Source organism: Gouania willdenowi, chromosome 22 (genome assembly GCF_900634775.1).
Source record: "Gouania willdenowi chromosome 22, fGouWil2.1, whole genome shotgun sequence".
NCBI classification, from domain to species: Eukaryota; Metazoa; Chordata; class Actinopteri; order Blenniiformes; family Gobiesocidae; genus Gouania; species Gouania willdenowi.
Genome location: NC_041065.1, coordinates 10,067,674 through 10,089,229, shown reverse-complemented (window position 1 = coordinate 10,089,229; position 21,556 = coordinate 10,067,674). Strand labels below are relative to the sequence as shown.

General features: G+C 39.5%; 1 protein-coding gene across 3 annotated transcripts in view; it reads right to left on the bottom strand.

Annotated features, from left to right (window-relative positions):
- shprh (SNF2 histone linker PHD RING helicase) overlaps nt 1-20,556 on the bottom strand; it is a 28,491-nt gene extending 7,935 nt beyond the window's left edge. For 2 of the 3 annotated variants that reach the window (XM_028437256.1, XM_028437258.1), the window contains exons 1-21: nt 20,410-20,556; nt 18,538-19,131; nt 18,159-18,288; nt 16,433-16,651; nt 16,253-16,328; nt 15,740-15,890; nt 14,112-14,214; nt 13,763-14,022; nt 13,096-13,674; nt 8,540-8,791; nt 8,371-8,449; nt 8,095-8,258; nt 7,632-7,888; nt 5,369-5,490; nt 5,076-5,164; nt 4,819-4,911; nt 4,477-4,584; nt 3,191-3,333; nt 2,935-3,108; nt 1,559-1,621; nt 1,242-1,467 (exon numbers count right to left, since the gene is read on the bottom strand). In XM_028437256.1, the coding sequence (XP_028293057.1) occupies nt 1,242-1,467; nt 1,559-1,621; nt 2,935-3,108; nt 3,191-3,333; nt 4,477-4,584; nt 4,819-4,911; nt 5,076-5,164; nt 5,369-5,490; nt 7,632-7,888; nt 8,095-8,258; nt 8,371-8,449; nt 8,540-8,791; nt 13,096-13,674; nt 13,763-14,022; nt 14,112-14,214; nt 15,740-15,890; nt 16,253-16,328; nt 16,433-16,651; nt 18,159-18,288; nt 18,538-19,122 (3,873 nt within the window). In that variant the 5' untranslated portion in view covers nt 19,123-19,131; nt 20,410-20,556. Of the gene's footprint in view, nt 1-1,241; nt 1,468-1,558; nt 1,622-2,934; nt 3,109-3,190; nt 3,334-4,476; nt 4,585-4,818; nt 4,912-5,075; nt 5,165-5,368; nt 5,491-7,631; nt 7,889-8,094; nt 8,259-8,370; nt 8,450-8,539; nt 8,792-11,693; nt 11,751-13,095; nt 13,675-13,762; nt 14,023-14,111; nt 14,215-15,739; nt 15,891-16,252; nt 16,329-16,432; nt 16,652-18,158; nt 18,289-18,537; nt 19,132-20,409 lie in introns of all 3 variants that reach the window. The other variant, XM_028437255.1, reaches the window with a different exon arrangement.
- Between the last annotated feature and the right edge of the window lie 1,000 nt (nt 20,557-21,556).

The following is a 21,556-nucleotide window of genomic DNA, read 5'->3' as shown; positions in this document are numbered from 1 at the left end:
GCCCCCTTTTTTTTGTAACTGTCTTCTAAGGTGAACATCACATAGTGTAACCTTTTTTGCGACACATTGTCATGTTTGTTTCTTGCATATGGGTATCCCTATCCCTTGTTTGCCTGCATACACACCAGGGTTAGGGTCAATTTGAACTGTTATCACGTAATTGATAATTAATTACAATTATGGTGTTTAGTTTAGTCTTTATTTGAAGGGACAATGCATGGAGACATGACGCTCATAAAAGACAGATGTTCTCCACTAGATTATAGCTCAACAGCTAGTTTAATCTGTAGTCCCTGGTTACATGTATAAAACCTGTAATAACAAGCAATCAATTACAAAAGTAAAATGCACAAGAACAATCAATTAAGAACACTCAGAATATGCACTCTCACTGACCCACGCACACACATGTACAGCATCACACCTGTACATTACATACACACCTCGCATTTACAGCAACACACCTGGACAAATACATCCTCTCATTCAACATCTGTCATTACTTGTAAACACTAACCATAAGCTCAATACAGAAAGTACATTTCATAAAATACACATTAATCTGCTCTCGTTCAGTTTTTAAAAACTGTTGCTGTCGTAATTGTAATGAAATTGTAATTGAGTTCAGATTTAATTGTAATTGCCATGACAATTCAATAAAAAATGTCAATTATAATTTGACGCAAAACCGGGGAACCATGTTACAGTTCTATGTACAGTTCTATACAGGTGTAGTTAATTATTAAAATATGTTTCATATCAACCTTTCCCACATTTTACCATCTAAAAAAAAATGAAATTGAGGGGTATACTGGGTCTGACACAAAAAAGGCTCAGATGCCCACACAAAAAATATTAAAACCTACTGTATATTGTCATTGATTAGGAAGCCTAACAAGTGAACCAATAGATAGGAAATAAATTAAATGGTAGATATTTGTTTTTAGTTTATTTTACAGCTGAGGAACCGTTATTAGAAGAGATGCTAACAGAAAGCTAACACAAGAGGAGGGTTAACTTTTATTAAGTTATTCATATCAGGCTCAGTAATTGTGAGTAATTGAAATTTAACTTTATTAATTGAGAAGGTAATTCTAATTGACTTTCTGAAGATAAAAAAATTATTGGAATTTAATTGTAATTGGAAAACATGGTGGTAACTGTACTCGTAATTGAAAAATGTAATTGACCCAATATGGCTTCTTCAAATCTGCAGATTTGCTGGTGCCACCCATACTGACCTTGTACTCCTTCTTCCAGGTCTCGAAAAGCTCCATGAACGTGTTTCCTTCCTCCACGAGCTCAGAGTCCATCCGTTTGAGTTTAGCAAAGGACAAGATAGCTTTCAGGGTGCGCTCGGTCTCGCTGGCCGCCCACAAACCTCGGCTCGTGGTCGGCAGGCGATCGTCCACAAGCCCCTCCTCATCCTCGATCATTTCTTCAAAGATGGCTGTCTGACCCTTGACTCTGTAAAGGTGTTATTTTTTGATCAAACGCTGCTTGGTAGTTTAAATTATGCGATTTATTTATTTATTTATTTTAGTTTGGATTGACTTACGTGTGGGAAAACAGCTTGGACTCGTAATCTGTGAAAAGCTCGTCTGCTTTGCAGAAAACACAACTGAAATGTGACAACATGATTATTAGGTATGTGATAACTAACAACAACGAGTGTCCAAAGTCACATGTTTGCTTTGCTGCCATCCATGTCAAAGTGCATCATGCCATAGGAAAAGAAAAAACCCTAAAAAATTCCACCCTGGCATTTTGTGTCCAGATCAGCCCACGACATTATCAGTGACGCCACGTAGAAGTCCACAGATCTCACTGCGTTTTCTCGCATGCAAACTACAAAGCAAAGTCCTTTCCTTGATAGCGAACAAATAAAACACATATCTCAAGGAATAAAACTGATCAATCACTCAATTTTTATTAATTATAATGTCAGATCACAACAAAAGTGATGTCATCACTAGGGGTGAGACCAGACTAACATGCAGGGCCGTTTCTAGCTTTGTGGGGACCAAAGCAAAATGCTGTTTGGGGGCCTCTATTACGATGAAGAAATTTCTCAGCCATTAGATCCCAACCTGGGGTCCGGGACCTCCCAGGGGGGAGCCAAAGACCTTAAGGGGGGGGGCAAGGCTTTGTCTGCTCTGAGGCTACCAAAATTAGGTTTGCAAATATTTATTAAAACCGTGATAAGGCTGTTACTAAGTCCGTAATGCTCAACATGTAGCTCTTTATGTCCTAATTTTGAATATTAATCCCACAGTAAACTTTAAAATGGGAACAATTTTACCCCCTTTTTACTAATTTATTTTGGCCCATTTTCCAACTTCCTTTGTTTCATTTTTGCCCCTTTTCACCATTTTTTGACACTTTTTTCCGATTTAAGGTATCTTTTGCCAATAACTGTCCCTTTTTTCTAATTTTTTGCCCATTTTTGCAAACGGTATGACATTCTTATCCAATTTTTGCCCTTCCTTGAACCATTTTTGACACTTTTCATTTAAATAGGCTACCTTTGTCCAATAAATACCACTCGTTTCCTTTTCTCCCATTTGGCCTCTTTTTTGTTGCACATTTTTTTTTTTTTTTTTAAAAGGATTTTTTGGGCTCTAGTGGCCTTTATATGACAGTTGCTTGACAGGAAAGGGATCAGAGAGAGCAGGGAATGACACGCAGCAAAGGGTCCCAGGCCGGGAATCGAGCCTGGACCCGCTGCATGTGAGGAACTACAGCCTCTGTACATGGGGCGGGCGCTCAACCCACTGAGCTATACACCACCCCGTTGTTGCACATTTTTGCCCTTTTTCATTATTGTTTGGCACCAGACCGGCCCACTTTGGGTTGATGGCCCACTGGGACGATTACCGGTATGCCAGATGGCCAGTCCACCCCTCAAAGTGGCCGTTAAAGGTGTTGTCATACCTGTTAAGTGGCAGTCGCATTGGTCTGAGGTGACAAATCGTAGCCTCATCGATAACTTTCTGTGAAGCTGGTCCCTCAAGGTTTTTCACTGCTTCCTGCACCGTCTTCTGAGACTTCATCAGATCTTGCATTTGAGTGGTGAGCAGAAATTGTAGCCCACGTCCGTCACGAAACCTGACAAGCAGACGACTCTTTTTAGCGTTTGCTTTAGTGGAAAAACATGGACCTCATGCAGAAAGGTTTTAAAAGAGCGGACTTGTCTGCCATGGAGAGCTTGTGAGCCTGCTGTTTGTAGCTGGACGTCAGCTCGTTCTTGATACGTAGCACAAGGTCGTCGTCTGTGGAGCTACGTATCGCCTTCTGAATGACCTCCAGCCACCAGGGGGACGTCAGCTTCACCTGGGCACAAAGTCAGGAACATTTTTAGAGAAATGTTTTTATTTGAGTGAAGAAACACAAGAAATCACAGAGAGAATGAAGTAAAAACACTCCACATCCCACAATGCAACTTTTCAATAAGTCAATAAAAGAGCGTTTACAGTGGAGATCAAAACAAACTCTGAAGTGTCTTCATCTGATATAAAAAATTTAAAAAAGATCTCCACCAGCGTTTTCAATAGATCATTGCTACTCCAGAAAAATGCTGCATTCCTGAATAACATCACTGATAAACCTGTAGACAGATCAGTGACCAAAACTGAAAACTAAAACCATATCTTTCACCATGTAATGCTGTCCTGGTCCAACTATATTTATTAACCATTCTTATCCTTCTGCTAAAAGAAGAGATCACCTAAAATCATGCCGAACCCTTTTACTTGCTTCTACCCTAAATGTAGCAATGAAGCAAAGTTTTTATTTAATTTATTAAAATATTAATTTCTTCATATATGTTAGTCAATAAAGAGGACAAAAGTTAAACAAACCTAATAGCACGTTCACACATCACGTCACGTCAACGGTGTCAGGTTTACATAGAAAATATATGGTAGACTCACTTCTAGGAGCGTCAAGAGGTTGCATTGCGCGTCCCACGCCTCCTGTGCGACGCATTTTGAAGCTTGATGCGCGACAGACGCTGTGCGTTTTGAGATTTCAAGCTTTTGACGTGCGTCCGGCGCCTCCAACAAGGCCGACGTGAGAGTTGGGATTGTTTAACTTTTGGGGTATATCGCGGCGCATCGACCAATCAGGAGTGTTCCCCAACCGTGACGTATTCAGAAAAATGAAAAAAAATAACACTAACAGGAGACAGATGGACAGGCGCTCTTCTGCTGGAATAGAGCGCCTGTAGTTGGTGTCTTGGTAGGAGATGCGAGCGCCGATGCAGGTCAGCAGGTCGTCAAACTGATTCAATGAGCACAAGCGTCCAACTACGGGCGTGAGGCGCGATTTTGACGCTCGAAACGCGTTTGGTGCGAACGCAGCATAAGGCTTGCTTTTTTAAGATTTGTAACATTTCCAACAATTTAATGTCAACAAGTCATGTGATAGTGATAGTTGACACTAATAACTGTAATAACTGTTGTCTTCTGTTCTCACCTTTCTCTTCAGCTCTCTGATGTTCTGCAGCACCGGCTGTAAGGCCTGATGGGCGTCTGCCACTTCAGAGTCGTACTTGGTCATGTAGTGCTGTCGCAGCTGCTCTGCCTACAGAAAAATAAAAAGAAAGACTATTAAAAACCAATAAAGACTTTTTGACATTTTCTACTTCCATTTATTATGACATCTAAAGTCCATTCATACTAACTTCACAGAAATATGTTCACGTTTTTATAATAAGCATTAAATCAGAGTAATAAAAAAAGATGAGAAAACATGATGCAAATATCACAATTGCCAATGTGCTTCTCTTCACAGCATTTTATTGTATTTGTGTGTTACCTCTTCACTTAGTCGGTGATCTCTCAAAGTCGGAGGAATCCCAGGATGCTTTGCATTTAGCAGCTCCATTAGGTTATGAGTAGCATGTAGCCTCTATTCGTAAAAAGGTTCAAAGGAAACATTAAACACTTTAGTATTAGACAAATTATTCTTTACCCAGTCACATAGACCTAATTATATTGAAATGTAACTAGTGGTTGAAGCCATAGAACTGGATGTTTTCTTTAAGCACACATGAATGGACAAAGGCTACACACCTGCAATGAGTCAGTTTTCAGTCGGCCTTTGTGCTCCTCTGAAGAACGCAGCACTTCCCTATACATCTCTGCTGCCTCCACAAACTCATCTGTGGGCGGGAAAAGAAATCCTAATTGACACTTAACACCCAAGAGTTAGTGAAAAGACCTTTCCAACACACATATGCATATCTTTTTTACACAAAACATGGTGAGACACAAAGATGTGAAATGTGTCATTCTTGAACTGAATCCCATGGGAAACTAAGAGAGAAAGACAGCATGAGTATGAGTGTGGACGTGGGGTTCTATACCTCTGATAATGTGAATCCCAGCGAGACCATTGAGTGCACACACCAATTGTCTGTGCGCTTCTTCACACTCCACTCGACATTTCTTCTGCAGGGACTTCAGGAGCTCCTCCATAGTCATGGTGCTACAGAGAAGAAGGCACACACATGATTAAACTAACGCTATAGAAGTAGCACACACTGCTAAAGTGACAACAAAAAAGGCTTTAAACCAACACTGGTACCATTATCAAAATTACCATTAACAAATTACCAGTGTTAATATAGTAAGGCTAGTAATTAACTGTTGCAGCTGCCTTTAAGAAAGCTCTTTGCTTTTGTCATGTAAACAACCTAGAACTATATAGTTCTTTTTACAATGCGTTTTCACACATTTTCACACATTTTAACAATAAAAATAGAAGAAATCTTAAGGCTAAGTTCACACTGCAAGTCTTAATGCTCAATTCTGATTTTTTTTTTGCTAAGATCTGATTTTCTTGTTTGGTAGTTCACGTTACCATTTAAAATGTAACCTGTATCAGATTCCAGTGTGAACAGTTTGTAGCTCCGAACTGACCCGCATGTGCATTTTTGCATTTGTCCCAAAGGTTATGTGCAGTGGGAGCCGGAGAATGACTGAACAGGTGCAGAGGAAGATGAGGAACAAGAAAAAGAGAGCCAAATATTTTTGTTTTGGCGGTGCTGATATGCTTTTAAACACAGACCAGTTATGGTATGCACCTTCAAGCTTTGACCCAAACTCGAGAGTTAAAACCTTATTTTTTCCTCATAAAAATGACATATTTACATTTGTTTCAGTTTTAAGCCCACTTTTATTAACAAACAACCGTTAATGTCAACATCAGATCAGCACACGGGGTAACAAGCAAACATCAAACATAAACAGGTGTGCAGTGCACGCAAGAGACAGTGGATCTATATACATGATCCATGTATCAAAGCTAAGGGTAAACCATGTTCTTGTGCAAGAAAATGATTGTATCAACAGCAGGGCAGGGCAAAAAATCGATTTAATCGATTTATTGAATTTTAACTCTTGAGGACAATCACAGCAATAAAGTTGCACTTTTTTTACAATATATCTGATGTCTGCAGTCATGTTTATGTGCATTGAAAAAAGAAAATTGAAAATCGAATCGAAAATTTTTCTTTAAAAAAATCAAAGATTTTGTTTTAGGCAAAATCGCCCTTCCCTAATCAACAGTGGATGCTTCAAAGCTGTTCTCTGGTCCATATTGAGCAGAGGACTACAGCTGCAGCTATAAAGTGACGCCAACATATGAAATGTGCATCAAATCCACCTTGGCTAATTACATGGAGGTCGCATTGCAAAAAATAAAACACATATGATTTAGGACCACATAGTGACCTGAGTTGGATTTGAAAAAAATCTGTCTTTAACAGATTGGATACAGGGTCAGATCGCATGTAAGCAAAAAGATTGGATTTGGGTCACATTTGCCTGCAGTGTGAACATAGCCATAGTAATATTAATTGCCATTAACTGCCAAATACTTTGATTACAAACTGAACAGAACCTGGTTCTCCCACGGCACATGAAACAATACGTAAGATCGGAACGACTGTGAAATCAAACATGTTTAAATGGTAAACAAGATGATCTCTCATAGAACACCAGTGTGCAATCTATCAGTAGTTAAACTGGAGTACGTCACAGTATGTTTATGATAATAAGCAGATAAATGTTTTGTCGATGCAATGAAATATCACTTTTGTAGAACCTAACCCAGGCATGGGCAAATGGTGGGCCGGGGTCCACGTGCAGCCATTGGTTTAATTTAAGTGGCTCTCAAAATAAATGCACATACACCGTAATTACGTCACAATGCAAACAGCAACTGCATAAATACACAAAATAACTACAAAAAACTAACTAAAAAAAACCCAAAGACGACCACAAAAAGAAAGAAAAATGCACAAAACAATAATAAAAAATGACTCCAAAAGTATAGGACAACAAAAATACACAAAATGACTCATAACAAATAAAATAACAAAATTCACATGACAGAAAAATATGAAAATGACAACAAAAGCAGACAAATTGACTCCAAAGACACACAAAATGAAAAAAAAAAAAATGCACAAAAAGGCTACAAAAACGCCTTTTCATCTTTGCTGTGGTAATGCTCAGATTGGTCATAATTCTAAAAACTGACATGAATGTTGATAATATGGCTCTTGGATCAGATGCTAACACGTCGTTGTGGCCCTATGATCTAACCCAAATCCTTTGATCTACCTTTTCTGCAGGGGCAGGAACTCTCCTCTGACGGCCTGCGGGTGGCAGCAGGCCTGACGCAGCCTCAGCAGAGGACACAGAATGGTGCTGACCGTACGGCGGTCGAGGCTGCCCAGTTTCAGGCTCCAGTCGGAGATCTTCCTGAGTTTTACTAGAGCATCCTGGGAGCAGACCTCATGCTGACGGTGGTAAAAGTGGCCCTCGACGGGGGAGAAGTGGAGCCAGTGTATCTCCTCAGTCTGAGGCGGGATCTGAATCTAGACGGAGGAAAGGACTATTTTGATAATTACTTCAAAAAAATTGACAGTTTTGACTTACTAAATTTTAAATCTAGTCAGGATTTCTTAAAAAAGTTAAAGTAAAAAAAAAAAAACATTTATTGACCATGGAAAAAATATATATTCAAAATGCAAATTTACAAATAATGGGACAGAAGGCACAAAGAGACATGATTAAATCGTACCTGATCAATGACGTCTTTCTTTGCTGATCGCCACATTATTTTAGAGATCACGTGGTATAGAGGCTCTGTGTTTCCATGGCGATAGGGGCGATAAAGCAGCTGGTGCCACCAGTGTTTGACCCAGTATGGGTCGACCCCCAGGAAGAGTACAAGACCATACAGATCTAAAATAAGTCCAGAAGGAGTACATTTAGATCTTCAAAAATAACATCATTATTTAAAGAAAGTGAAATGAAATGATCCTGTTCTTCTGATTTTACAATAATGTTTTCATACCTTCGAGGCCTCTTTGAACAGGAGTGCCAGTGACACACCAACGGTTCACAGAAGCGAGACGCAAGGCCATCTCTGCAGCCTGATGAGCAAAAAAACAAACAAACACGTGAGCACATGAACTCACCAAACATTATGAAAACTCCCTTTCAAACCGCTTTGTTCTGCTCACCTTTGCAGTGGGACATTCAACCATCTGAGCCTCATCCAGACAGATGCGCCACCACTCCACAGCCACCAGTGGACTGGGAACGGCCATGTAACGCTTCTGGTTTCGGAAGCGGCGTCCGTCTCTGCTGTTGCAGTGAGGAATGTCAACGTAGTTGAGCTCTGAACGCAGCACGTCGTAGGTGGTGATCACCACGTCCTGCTCAGCAAGCATGTGAGGCTGAATGAATCCATGCTTCTTTACACCCTGATACACCTGAAAGACCACAACATGTTAACCCTCATTTATCAACCGGTCGTATATTCAGATCTGACTACATTATCAATGAAACATGTAGAAGCTGTTATTCAGTCAGTGATGCTCAACATGTGGCTCTTTATGTCTTAATTTTAATTATTATTCCCCCAGAAAACCTTAAAAGGGGGGAACTTTTCACCTCTTTTTATTTATTTCCTTTGGCCATTTAGCAACTTCCTTTTTTGCCCATTTGACACTTTTTCAGACTTTAGCAAACTTTTGCCAATAAATATCCCTTTTTTCTTATTTTCTTGGCAATTTCTGCAAGTTGTTTTTGACACTTTTATCCATTTTTTTTCCCTTTCTTTAATTTTGTTGGCCTCTTTTCATCCAAATAAGCTAACTTTTGCTCAATTAATACCACTTGTTCCATTTTTCCATACATTTTGCTGCTTTTTGTTCCACATTTTTGCCCTTTTTCACTATTGTTTGCCACATTTTGCCCATTTAAGCTACCTTTTGCCATTACATACCACCCGATTCATCCTTATTGGCCAATTTTTTGGCCCCTCTTGACTGCTTTTGGCCCATTTTAGTCACTTTTAACTCTTTTCTTGCCATGTTTTTGCCACTTTTGAACCATTTTTGGCCACCTGTTACCATGTCTGCCTTCACTCACTCAGATGGCCATCCAGCCCTGGATCTGAGTGTATGACGGCCGTACGACCTTATTCAGGTAAGCTTTGGTATTACTAAATTTGAAGTGAACGTATGCTACGATCAGATCTCACGTCAGGTCTGAGCTAATTTACGCAAACCCGAGAGTGTGGATTTGTGGTGCAGCACAGCAAAGTCTGATTGAGTCTCAACAAACCTCAACTAAATAAAATTTAATTAAATAGAGCCCATGTTATTACTAATACCACTTTTTTGGTTTTCCTTCCACAGACCACTTGAAAAATCCACTGACAAACCCTGCTACAAGTGCGTATGAGTTCATCGTTTAAAAATTAGCTCCTTTAAAGCTGCAGTTTGTAGAACACTCTCTGCTCCATTTTTGAAACCAAAACCGAAACTCAACCTCCCTTACCAGTATATTTTGTGAATGCTCTTCAACTTTTTTCTCATTAGAGACTAATGACAAATGTAGGGACGTTATCTTGTGTTAGTGGAGAATTTTCTGGTGTTTTAGAGACCCTGACATGAATGCATGTATTACTCTGTAGTTACTGTCCCGAGCAGCGGCTGCTGTCGTCAGCTCGTCCCCACCACAAGCTCACAAAGAGGGTTGTGATCCCACCTGCTCTGAGCGGTAGCCGCAACCAAACTGTAAAATGAATTCCCATTGAATAGGCTTCTGCGAGGATGCAAAGCAAAAGCAATCCGTTCCTCCTCAGTATTGGTGTGACTTTATTCTGTTTTTACTACACCTTGGTCTGCCTTTTTCTGCTTGATTTGCTGTGTAACTGTTGTTCCTAACGCTGTTATCGGGACCTCTGCTGGAACGTCCGCAAATGCACGTTTACTACCGATGGTCCTTGAATGCGCCTAACATCAGTCGAGCAGCCAATAGCAATGCCTAAAACAGCTCATGGAGCACACGTGTTTGTAGAAAGATCTCTGATTGGCTGACATCCAGATTCCAGGAGCGTCACACTCCTAGATTTATAAATGTCATTTTACAGAGCCAGGAGAAGGAGAATATATTCACTGTCCACTCAGAACGCTTTGATTACAATATGCTCAAAGATGATTATAGATTTTTGACCACATGATGCCAAAAAAAAGCAACAAACTGCAGCTTTAAGTCCTGTTTTCACACGTTCAAAAAGCATATCTTTGCTTTGCTCAACCTCAGATGTGAGGATGCCGATTTTCCTCTTGGAAAAGTTTCTTTTCTTGTTTGAGCTCAGTGAGTGGGGCCTCCGAACCAAATATATATTCATATTTATACACCGAATATTTAAGGCGATATCATGTTAATGACGTTAAAATTCAGCCGCCTCATTTGTCAACACCCTATCATTTGTAAGCTGGAATTGGTCAAATACGAATGTTTCATAAGTCACAAGTTGATAGATGAGGGAAATTGTGTTTTGTAGAAATGGTTTAACATCTTTTTTCTTTATCTATTTGCACTGTTCACAGTATCAATTTTTTTCTTCACCTACAAAAACTGTTCCTGTCATTAGCAATATAATGTAATAATTCATGCAAAACTTCCATTTACCACATATGTATTTACTGTATATATGTATTTACTGGTACTGTTTTTCACAGCCTGCTGTTATCATGTGCTTCATTATTTAATTATGTTCCTGTTAAATACAGAGGTGGACTGTTAAAATCCAACGTTTGTTGCTGTTCCATCTTTTTGAACATAATTCAGTTTCCATCACACTCATTTACATATCTTGCACCTCACTCAAAGGTGTGCTGTACATTGTTAAAATATTCAGTTTTTTATACATTTTGTATATTGCTAAAATGGTTTTGTGTATTCCTTTCTGCATACGGTAAATTTGCTTTTTTGTTTAATTTCTTCGCTGCTGTAACAAGGGAATTTCCCTGTTGTGGGATTAATAAAGTACAATCTAATTTAATTTAATCTAATCAAGAATTTGGACAAACAAAACAGTAAATGTATCACTTTTCTCCTGACTAATTATTGAGGTTTATAGAATATGCTGACGCTGCATGACATAAATAATTGCATGTGCTAAAATCCTAAAGTCAAGAAAGTGTCCAGAGAAACCGTTTAAACTGGTTATTCACAATATCTTTGGCATCGCATGGGCTGATATTTGCTTTAAAATTAAGTATTGGATATCGGCCATTCTGCCGATATAATTAACCAATAAAATTACAGGCTTTGCTTTTTTGATCAACCCATAAATTATCATATACTGTACGTAGACACCTTATTGTCCGTGGAGAGGCATGTCTCAGCGCTGCCATCTTGTGTGTGGGGAGCAGACTGCAGGAGTGCTTGTAAATCAATGAGGGTGAGAGACACTCAACATTCTCAAAGTAGAATTATACGTTTCTACGACTTAAATACAAAATGGAAGTAAGCAGGTAGTCACTATTTGAAGTAAGACAGGCTGCGAGTATCTGAATTGTTTTTTTTAAACAATTGTAATAAACAAATATGGCATACAAAACGTAAGTTCAAGTATTTCCTTATTTTGTACAACCAATGATTACTGATGTTACATAACTTTCGGCTCTGTCTTATGTCTGTATTTAATAGCGGTCCGACATTATTAAGACAGAATATTTCTGTTAGTTGATTCCAATATTATTATATTGATCATCATATCATCATGAGTACAATTTTCCATGTGTTTATACACGATGACTGCATTATTCGTTGTACTTTTGAACAGAAACGTTGTTCCTTTGCTGAGTCATGTTAGATTAGATTACGTACTGGCAATACAGACAGATTGTGCTATATTCACAGCGCCAGCAAAAACCAGTCTCTACTCAAGGTCTCATAACAAAGCTCTGATAAGCAGAGCTCTGTAGAAGCAGTAAGTTTCCATCAAAATCCTTCCTCCTTTCACATCCTCCCTCCCCTTCCTCCTCATCATGCTATAAAAAATATTGCTTTACTCTTTCCTCCTGTCAAGGAAGGTTGTGTATTTATCCTTTGCTCTTTTCTTTATTAAATATGTTTTCTTATACATTCCCGTCTCAGCATGAACTTCATCAATACAGAGCAACTATTGTGGGTCTAAATCAGAGGACAGCTGAAATGTTGCCTTTACACATTACAGAAACTAGATGATTCCTGCAATTAGGTGTGGGGGAAAAATATAGATTTTAGCCAAATGAGTTGTAAAATATCAGCATGTCAGATATCAGCTAAAAATCACTAGTCTGAACACAGATTTTCTGCAATCTGAGAGGAACCTCGAGTATCACAATTTTTAAAAGCAAGCTAAAAACCTATTTATTCAGTCTGGCTTTTATGTAGTGCTTTATGATTTTTTATAATTTTTAGGGTTCTTAAAAAAAATTTATGCTAATTTTAATGTTTTATTTGTTTTTTTTATTTCCCTTCTCTGCTTTGTTTTTATTTCTTACTCTCTCATTTTATCATCTTTTTATGTATTTTATTAAATTACTTCTGTGTAGCCTGGCGAAGCCACACCCACTTCCTTACTTTTTGTAAGAAAACATTGAATAATACAAGGAGATTAGGATGGATTCCAGGATAACTTCTGTGTGCATTAGTCTGAAACCTTTTTATCATTTTAAACTTTTGTCAATCACATAAGCACATTTCTGTGTTTACCCAGGGATTCTGTTCTCACCAGTACTCGAAGAGAGGCCGATTTGATGTGCCGGTTGATCTCCTCCACCCACTGATGGCAGATGGAGCTGGGTGAAATGATGAGGGTTGCTCCAGTGGACACAGGTTTCATGGCTACCAGGCAGTGAGGGCAGAAGAACGGAGTGGTTTGGAGGCTCTCCTGTTTGTAGTTCACACAGTCTGCGTGCTGCCACAGCTGACAGTTCATACACTGGACCCGGGCCTTGTAGTCAATGATGCCCAGTTCACCACATATGCACTCGAATCTGTAGTCGGTGGTGTTGAAAGGTACAACAGACGCTTTGGTCAGGGGTGCAGCTTCTGTCTGAGAGTCAGACTCTGACGCTTCTCTGTTTTCCTCCTTTATATCTTCATCTTTCGGCTCAGACATGTGTAAACGTGCTGAGGAACTTTTATCCCCCTCCTTTGTTTTGGTTTCCTTGAGTGCAGAACGTTCAACTGAAGAAGATGTTACATCAGGTTCTTCTTCTGAGAGAGAGTTCTGCAGAGCGGCTTCTGCCTTCTCCTTAGCTCGTCTCTGGAAACTCTGCCTGGGCGTGTTTTCTGTGATTTTGAGACTCTAACAAACACAAAGACACATAAACCACGGACGTAACTTTTACAAACATACAAACATCTCGTTCGAATCTTGATCTTGTCATTCTTACAGATCTAGATGCTGCTGCTAAAATCTTCTTTGTTTCTTTGTAGTTCTTTCCCAGCTTGAATGACCCGGCCAAACCGCGACCTTTGACCTGGTCTACTAGGCCTTCGCTTATGAGCTTTGTCAGCGTCTTCTTGATGTGGGTGCGGTTCTTTAGGAGGTCATAGCCGTACGTGGCGCGGATGTAAGTGAAGATGGCGTTGACTGAGGCTCCTTTGCCCGACCGCATCTCCTTTATTGCCGTGAGCAGCATAACACGAACAGCTAGACAATGACATGTGATGGATAAAACAATATGGATCAACATAATTGAGCCTGATAAAGGAGGGAAAAGAGGATTAGAATAGACATACTTGGATACGATATTTTCATTTTAGGCTGAGCATCCAACTTGCAGCGATTCACTTCTTTTCTTTCGGCTGGAGGAGGAGGTACAAAGAAATTGACAGATTTCCCCTGTAAAACAGACAATAACAGCATTTATCTACTACCTAAAACAGGTGTGTCCAAACTCAGGGTGCGTCCGAAGAGTCCCTCCTTTCTTCTTTCCTATCCACTTTTCCTTACCCCGTGGATGACGTCACAGGGTTGAGGAAAGGTGTTAATAAACTTCTTAAAAAAACATAGCATTTGAGGTAAATTTTCCCAAACTCGCCTGTTTTCCAAAGTTTTAGCCTCTGAAAAGTCACTTTCTGAGCAACTCTACACAAACAGGCTGATTTGCGTCCTCCTTATGCATATTCATCAGTGGGCGTTTCTATAGACGGGACACTGACTTCCTCCTCCCCGCACGGTGACATAGGGCCAGAGGATGCCCGCCCTCCTCCCACCCACTCCGTAGCCGAGCTCATGCTGCTTTATAAACATGAGACAGAGCGTGGGGGCGGGGCGTTCACCGGTACATACATAGACTGTAGAAAATACATACATAGCACTGCGTGAAGGACGTTGAAATGCTCACCTTCGTGGGCGTATCTGTTTACATGTCAATCACGAAAGAGAGCTTCCTGGAGGCGTGGTTACTCCAGCTCAGTGCCACGTCAAATTTGTCATCAAAGTGGGAACGCGTCATCAAATTGGAGCAACTAACGATTGAGGGAATCAATGAACAAAACACTTTGGGCATGTGTATGAAGCCCAAATAGCACTTTTATGATGTTTAAAGCACAGAAAAGTCAATTTAGCATAACATGGGCCCTTTAAAGTATTTAGGGAAAGGCCATCACGTTGTTTTGACAATCAGATGCACTTTCACTACTAAAAGCACATCTATAACACTTTCCCCTGTGCCTCTAACCACCATACACTGCTTCAATAAAACAGTTTTTCACAACAACTATGCTTACTCCCAGCCTTGATTTGTCGTATTCCTCTTCCCACTAAAGAGTGTGTCCAGTTTAACCCTTGCCTAAATCAAGGCAAAGGTTTTAACATCTGTGACTGTAGGAAAGTGTTACGTTATTTATAATAACGTAATGTTAATGGCTGCCAAGGGAATAAATAAGGAATGCAAACTGAGAATAGGCTGCACAAAAAGTTTACTCTACTGTGCTCGTTTTACAACATCCACATAACATTCATAGTTCGGATATGGTTTTTAGATTATTTAAAGTTGTTCAAGGCCTTTTATTGCATTGGTAATTTACATAATCTCCATCCCTTTTCAGTCTTTGTGAGTTTCCGTGAACGCTAGGATGAGCGGGTCAGTTTAAATGCTTTCGCCGCAAAGAATTGTGGGGCAGTATTATCTGTTCTCCTTCGGTAAAGGATGCATTAGTGTTTCCTTGGCTCAAGGAGGTTATAAAGGAAGCATTGACTTTCCTTTGCTTAGCTTTTAGAGAATTGGAATGCTCCTTATCATGGCCGCTACTTCAACACTTCCGAGGGGTGGCAGAAAAAGTGGATAGGAAAGGAGATAGGAGGGACTATGCGGATGCAGGTGTGTTGATGCAGGAATAGAAATAAAACAAACATTCCTTACCACAGGCAGGGTGAGCGTCTTCTGTTCGAGCTCCTGTCGTGTGTGAAAGAGGATGAGTGCCAGAACTTCCACCGTCTTCCCGAGCCCCATCTCATCAGCCAGGATCCCACCAGGCCACTCCACGCCAGCCAGTGGCACTTCACGGATTACGCTAAAAAAAAGAAAAGACAGTCACTCTGATGTATTAGAAGAAACAACCCAGCTGTGGCATTAAAAAAAAAAATTCAGCTTCCAAATACCAATAAGTCTTTATTCATGCAGAGTCTTATAAATAAAATTGACTTTAAAACAGGAATCACATGAGGAATATCTTACTATACAGTGGAGACAACACTGAAATCAAAAAACCTTTCTGAAAGGATAATAATCTGGGTATGAATGTTTTAAAATAGACTTTAATGTTTTAAGTAGCAAAAACTATTTAGGATCCACAACTGAAGAACTGACAAAAACATTTTAAAGAAACTAACAAAAGTAAATTAATGGTCATTTTAAAAAGACCAAAGCACTTACCAGCCAGTGTAAGGGTTGTAAAACAACTTTTTTCCACACAAAGTGATCAACTCCCGCCAGAGGATAACTGCAATTGCTGCATCACAACATTTACCAATTAAAGTTGTGTCTATAATGGAATTTGTTTTTTTTTGTTTTTTAAATAAACCTTCAATGAAAGAAGAGAAGCGAGAAATAAACCTTTAGCTGATGTACTCCTGTACTTTTCTCTCCTCAGCATCCAGTTGACAGCCTGGCTCTGATAAGGCCTGAGCACAGGGAGAAGTGCCGGGTGTTGGACGTCGTAGGTCACTTCCTGGATCTCCTCCTGATGGAGATGTCTGACGTAATCATAGAGCTCCTCCACATTTTGCCTTTCTAGGTCAGTGTCGCATTCTTCTTCTTCATTTTCTACAACTTCTACACAGAAAACAAAGCAAAGACATTTTTTTCATCAAGTGAAAACACAATCACAGTTATGCCATAATAGTATTATAAAGCTGTTGAAGACTAATTTTTCAATCGTAGAAATCCATAGTATAGATCAAAACAAACTTTGTAGCAGCAATTTAAACCTTTTACATCTCTTTTCATGCAAATGATCTCTGATTTACTGATCTATGAGGACTACAATGAGGCCCCTAATTTTTGATTTAAAACAAAACTGCTTTCTGTTAACAGCACCTAATTTGTCAAACAGGCGTTTTGCTCCCAGAGCTGTTAGGCGTGTCCCAAAAAATCAGGCCTGGTGTAGAAATTAAGCAGCGCAGTCCAGTTGGAAAACAGAATGATGCACCTTTGCCACGGTAAGGGATTGGAAAACGGACTTTTCTCCATGGAAGAGAGTCTGGTGCAGACTGCAGAAACAATGGTGGTGTTCACCTACACAAACATGTTTTTGTATTTTACCACACAGAGGGATAGTAATAGTGTGCTGTGCAGTGTGTGGCTCAAAATGATTTTGTTAAGTTTATGCACAACAGCTGTAACAGGTTGTGAGTTTTAATCCCGTTTCTCCCCTGAGAACACACCTTATTAAGTTCCGACCGCACCTGAATAATTTCCACAACTCGGCCTCTAGGTGTGCGGTGCCGGCTGTGAAGCACATTGGAAATAGGGGCCTCAGTCTTCCATCCATCCATCCATTTTCAGAACCACTTATTCCCGTTTATCAGGGTCGCGGGGATCTGCCGGTGCCAATCTCCAGGTCTGGCCTCAGTCTTTATTAGATCAAATATTATCATCTCCAGCAGCTTTGAACTTTTATAATGGCATGCATGCAGCAGAGGAATTGAGAACTCAAAGGGCCCATGTTAAGCTAAATTAACTTTACTGTGCTTTAAAGTGCTATTTTCCTTTCCTTTTCCTTTCTTACTGCAGGGTGAGCCCTAACACCTCACTCCAATTTGATGACACATTCCCACTTTGATGACAAATTTGATGAGGCACTGAGCTGGAGAAGCCACGCCTCCAGGAAGCTCTCTGCCATGACTGACATGTAAACAGACACGCCCACGAAGGTGAGCATTTCAGCATCCTTCGCGCAGTGCTATGTATGTATTTTCTATAGTCTATGTATGTACCGGTGAACGCCCCGCCCCCACGCTCTGTCTCGTGTTTATAAAGCAACATGAGCTCGGCTACGGAGTGGGTGGGAGGAGGGCGGGCCATCCTCAAGCCCTACTCACCGTGCGGGGAGGAGGAAGTCAGTGTCCCGTCTATAGACACGCTCACTCATGAATATGCATAAGTAAGTCGTAAATCAGCCTGTTTGTGTAGAGTTGCTCAGAAAGTGACTTTTCAGAGGTTAAAACTCTGGAAAACAGGCGAGTTTGGGAAAATAAACCTCAAATACTATGTTTTTGGGGTTCTTAGAATAAATGAAGATGGGTGAAAAATAGCATGATATGAGACCTTTAATACATACCAGGAATAATAAAATCATAGAAATATTCCATCAACTTCTGCATCACTCGGTTTGCTTTCTTCAGCCAACTATTTCCTTCACTGAGAAACTCAGGCTTTGCAAGTCCAGTTTCCAGCAGGTAAATCCCCACCTGTCAAACATCAGTGAAGAATAGAAGACATTCAAAATTAGGAAACTTTTTTTTTAAACAATGAACCCTCTGTCAGTTTTTTCCTAAGGACAAAAATTGACATGATCCTATACTTGTCATCAGACATGATAACGTATCATAAAAAGTATCTTATTTTACATTTCTGGAGGTGAGATCTTTCTCTTATACACAACTTTGCAATATTACGATTAGAATCTTAATTATGTGTCTTAATAAATGCCATCAGACCTTCATTGATGGTGCGGTTGCCTGGTGACAGAGCTGCACAACCCTCCTCCTCTGCAGCCAGTCGAGGTCTTCCAGCGGGATCCGACTGAGGCTGCACTCCAACATGTACGTGTCATCATCAGGTCCAGTTTGGACCTGGAGCCCTGAGCCCTCGTCACAGTTACTGTAGCTAAGGCAGAGATGTTCACCAACCCTGCGAAGGGTGAAGGTTTTCTGTTGACAGTCAGATGGAATCCAAGTTGGACGGACGCTAAACTCTCCGATCAGGGCCTTCCAAGTGTGGCCCAGCTTTGAAACCGGCAACACAGCGAGTGAAAGAGAGGCAGAGACAGACGGAATATCTGACGATGACGAAGGAGCTTCCACTGAGAACTTAACGGAGCTGGTAGAAGCAGTGTTGGCTGATTCCACAGTGGGGAGAAAAGTGAAGTTGGCCGTTGGTTCAATTGAAAGAACAGAACAAGTTGGCATCGGCTCATCTTCCCAGATTGCTTCCTTCTTGCGGTCTTCCAGCATGTTCCAGCTCAATCTCTTGGCATCTTCAGCCACCCTCACAGGAGGGGCTTTCTTTCTTCGACTACTCATCGTGGAAAGCTGCACAGAAAACAATAAAACTGATTAAGACAATTTACTTCAACTACAGCATTTATTATCAGTGCTGCACGCTGTACGTACAAGCTAATAATGTGTTGTCTCGTAACTTTGGGTACTGCACTGTTGGAGTGAAACTGACTCTGTTCAAAGCGTTCTGCACAACTCTGTACACTGCACATCTGTGGACAAAGTGTGCCTTCAAAAAATACAAGTGGCTAATAATGATGCACTGAGAATACTGTTAAAATGACTGGAGGGACTAGTGCCAGGGAAATGTGACTGCCCGTGTGAATGAACACTCTCCAATCTGTACTGAGACATCTAATGTATAGATTTATCAGTCGGCCAAATTATTCTGAAAATGACATTGTTCTTGTACTGGTGAGCATTGCATAGTGTCATCCGCTGCACATCTCAGCTCTGGAACCACTGGTATAAGTGCATTTTAAAAATTGACTGTTATACTATGTGTTTTTTTGTTTGTTTGTATGGTTTTTACAGATCCCGAGACTGAAGTAAAGGTATCTATCTATCTATCTATCTATCGTAAATTGAATCTTTAAAACCACATAACAAGCAGAACAAATGAACATGTTAACATTAGTAAAATAGAAAACAAGATAATATGTTCGTGTCCACAAATTATTATTCTTTAGCATTTTACATTTCCAAATGTCCCTAAATCTAACATACAAACTGTACATTTATCATGGTTCATATTTTTATATGGATGGAAAATGATTAAAAAAAAAAGAATATACAGAAAAGAATGGCTATAATTTGTCCTTCCATTTCAAAAGTTCAAACCATATACACTGAGAACCATTAGAACTCTATCATAACAACTTTTATGACAGTAAAAATAATTTCTTCATTCTTATCATTTTAACCAAATTCTGACAAGTTTGAATTCCATTGCAGGTGCTTCATATTATAGAATTCTTTTTTTCTTTTTTTAATTATTATTTATTATATTGATGCAATGTGGAGATATACGAAGCAATTCTTAAATTACGACTTTCTGCAGAGGTGAAGACTAGCGATTAATTCAAAATGCGCAAAGAAATGAATGAATAAATCCTGGAACGCGCTGGAAGAGTTACTTTAATTACTGTTAAATGTTAATATTTGTCACACCCTTTCATTAAAACGTTGTCACCGTCTGATTTGGGACAGCGTGGCAAGACTAAATGAACAATGAGGACTGATCTAAGTAGTTCACAAAGCTCTCTGGTACACAACAGAACTAATTTCCTCCATTCCATCATAATTACGTACATGTAGATTAAAACACGGCCTTGATTTTCCGATTCTTCCTCAAACAGGTCCGGATTCTGACGCCGAATCAGAGACGTTCATGTTACAAGGAGTCCAGACTGTAATTTGACAACAAACAATATTTACACACACCAGCGTTGACGTCCGCCATTTTTAAACACCGGAAGTGAGGTAGGAGCGACACGGAAGTGTTTTTTCACAACAAAAACAACGAGAACATTGTTAATAGTGTCAAAAGGCATCTGTGTGTTATTAATACATTATTACATAAAATGAAACAACCTTTAATTGTTGACTCATTTTTCAATCATCGTTTTTTGTGTTTAGCATTGTGGGAAGAATAAATTCAAGATTACTGTCTAGGTTAAATAATGTAGAAATTGAGAGTCTGTGTGCTTTTTTTCTCTTAATCTTCCATAACCAGATTATGTCAAATATAATTTTGTGATGTATAATAAACATCAGCTTAATTAATGCAATGTATGTTCTCCTTGCATGTATTTACTCCGGGCGAGCATTCATTTATTGTGATGTCTGCATGTAGGGTTAGTAATTTGGGTGTTAGGGTGAAGGTTAGATTAAAAATTGTTTTTAATTATTATTAATTGGTATTCATTTATGTATATTTCATATGGCGAGGACCTAAAAACTTACATTTTAACTGTATAACTCTATTATATATTATAATTCTATTTGTTCATTTGCATTTTCCTCATTATATATTTTATAAATATTATGTAAGTATTATAGGCAAAATTAGGTAATTCTGAGCAATTTGAAAAATGGACTTGATTTATATATTTTACACTGTATATATTATGTCTTGCCCAAGGACACTTCAACACATAGACAGGTATAGCCTTGGGATCCCAATCACCCGTGGTTCAGGTGGTATAGTGTGAGAACCTTTAAAAAAGGTAGTATTCTAATATGGATTTTACATCAGTTGTGGCTTGAACTCACAATTTCTGCCACAAGAGGTAGTTAATTAGCAAGAGACAATTCTGTGGTGCATATGTTTAAAGTTTAATATTTTAACTTTAGTTGAAGTGTGATCCTTCTCACCACTGGGTGATACCCACTGACCATCATAAACTCACAGTGACTTGGTCCATGGAGACGTATCCTCAGCACCGTCATGTTCAGG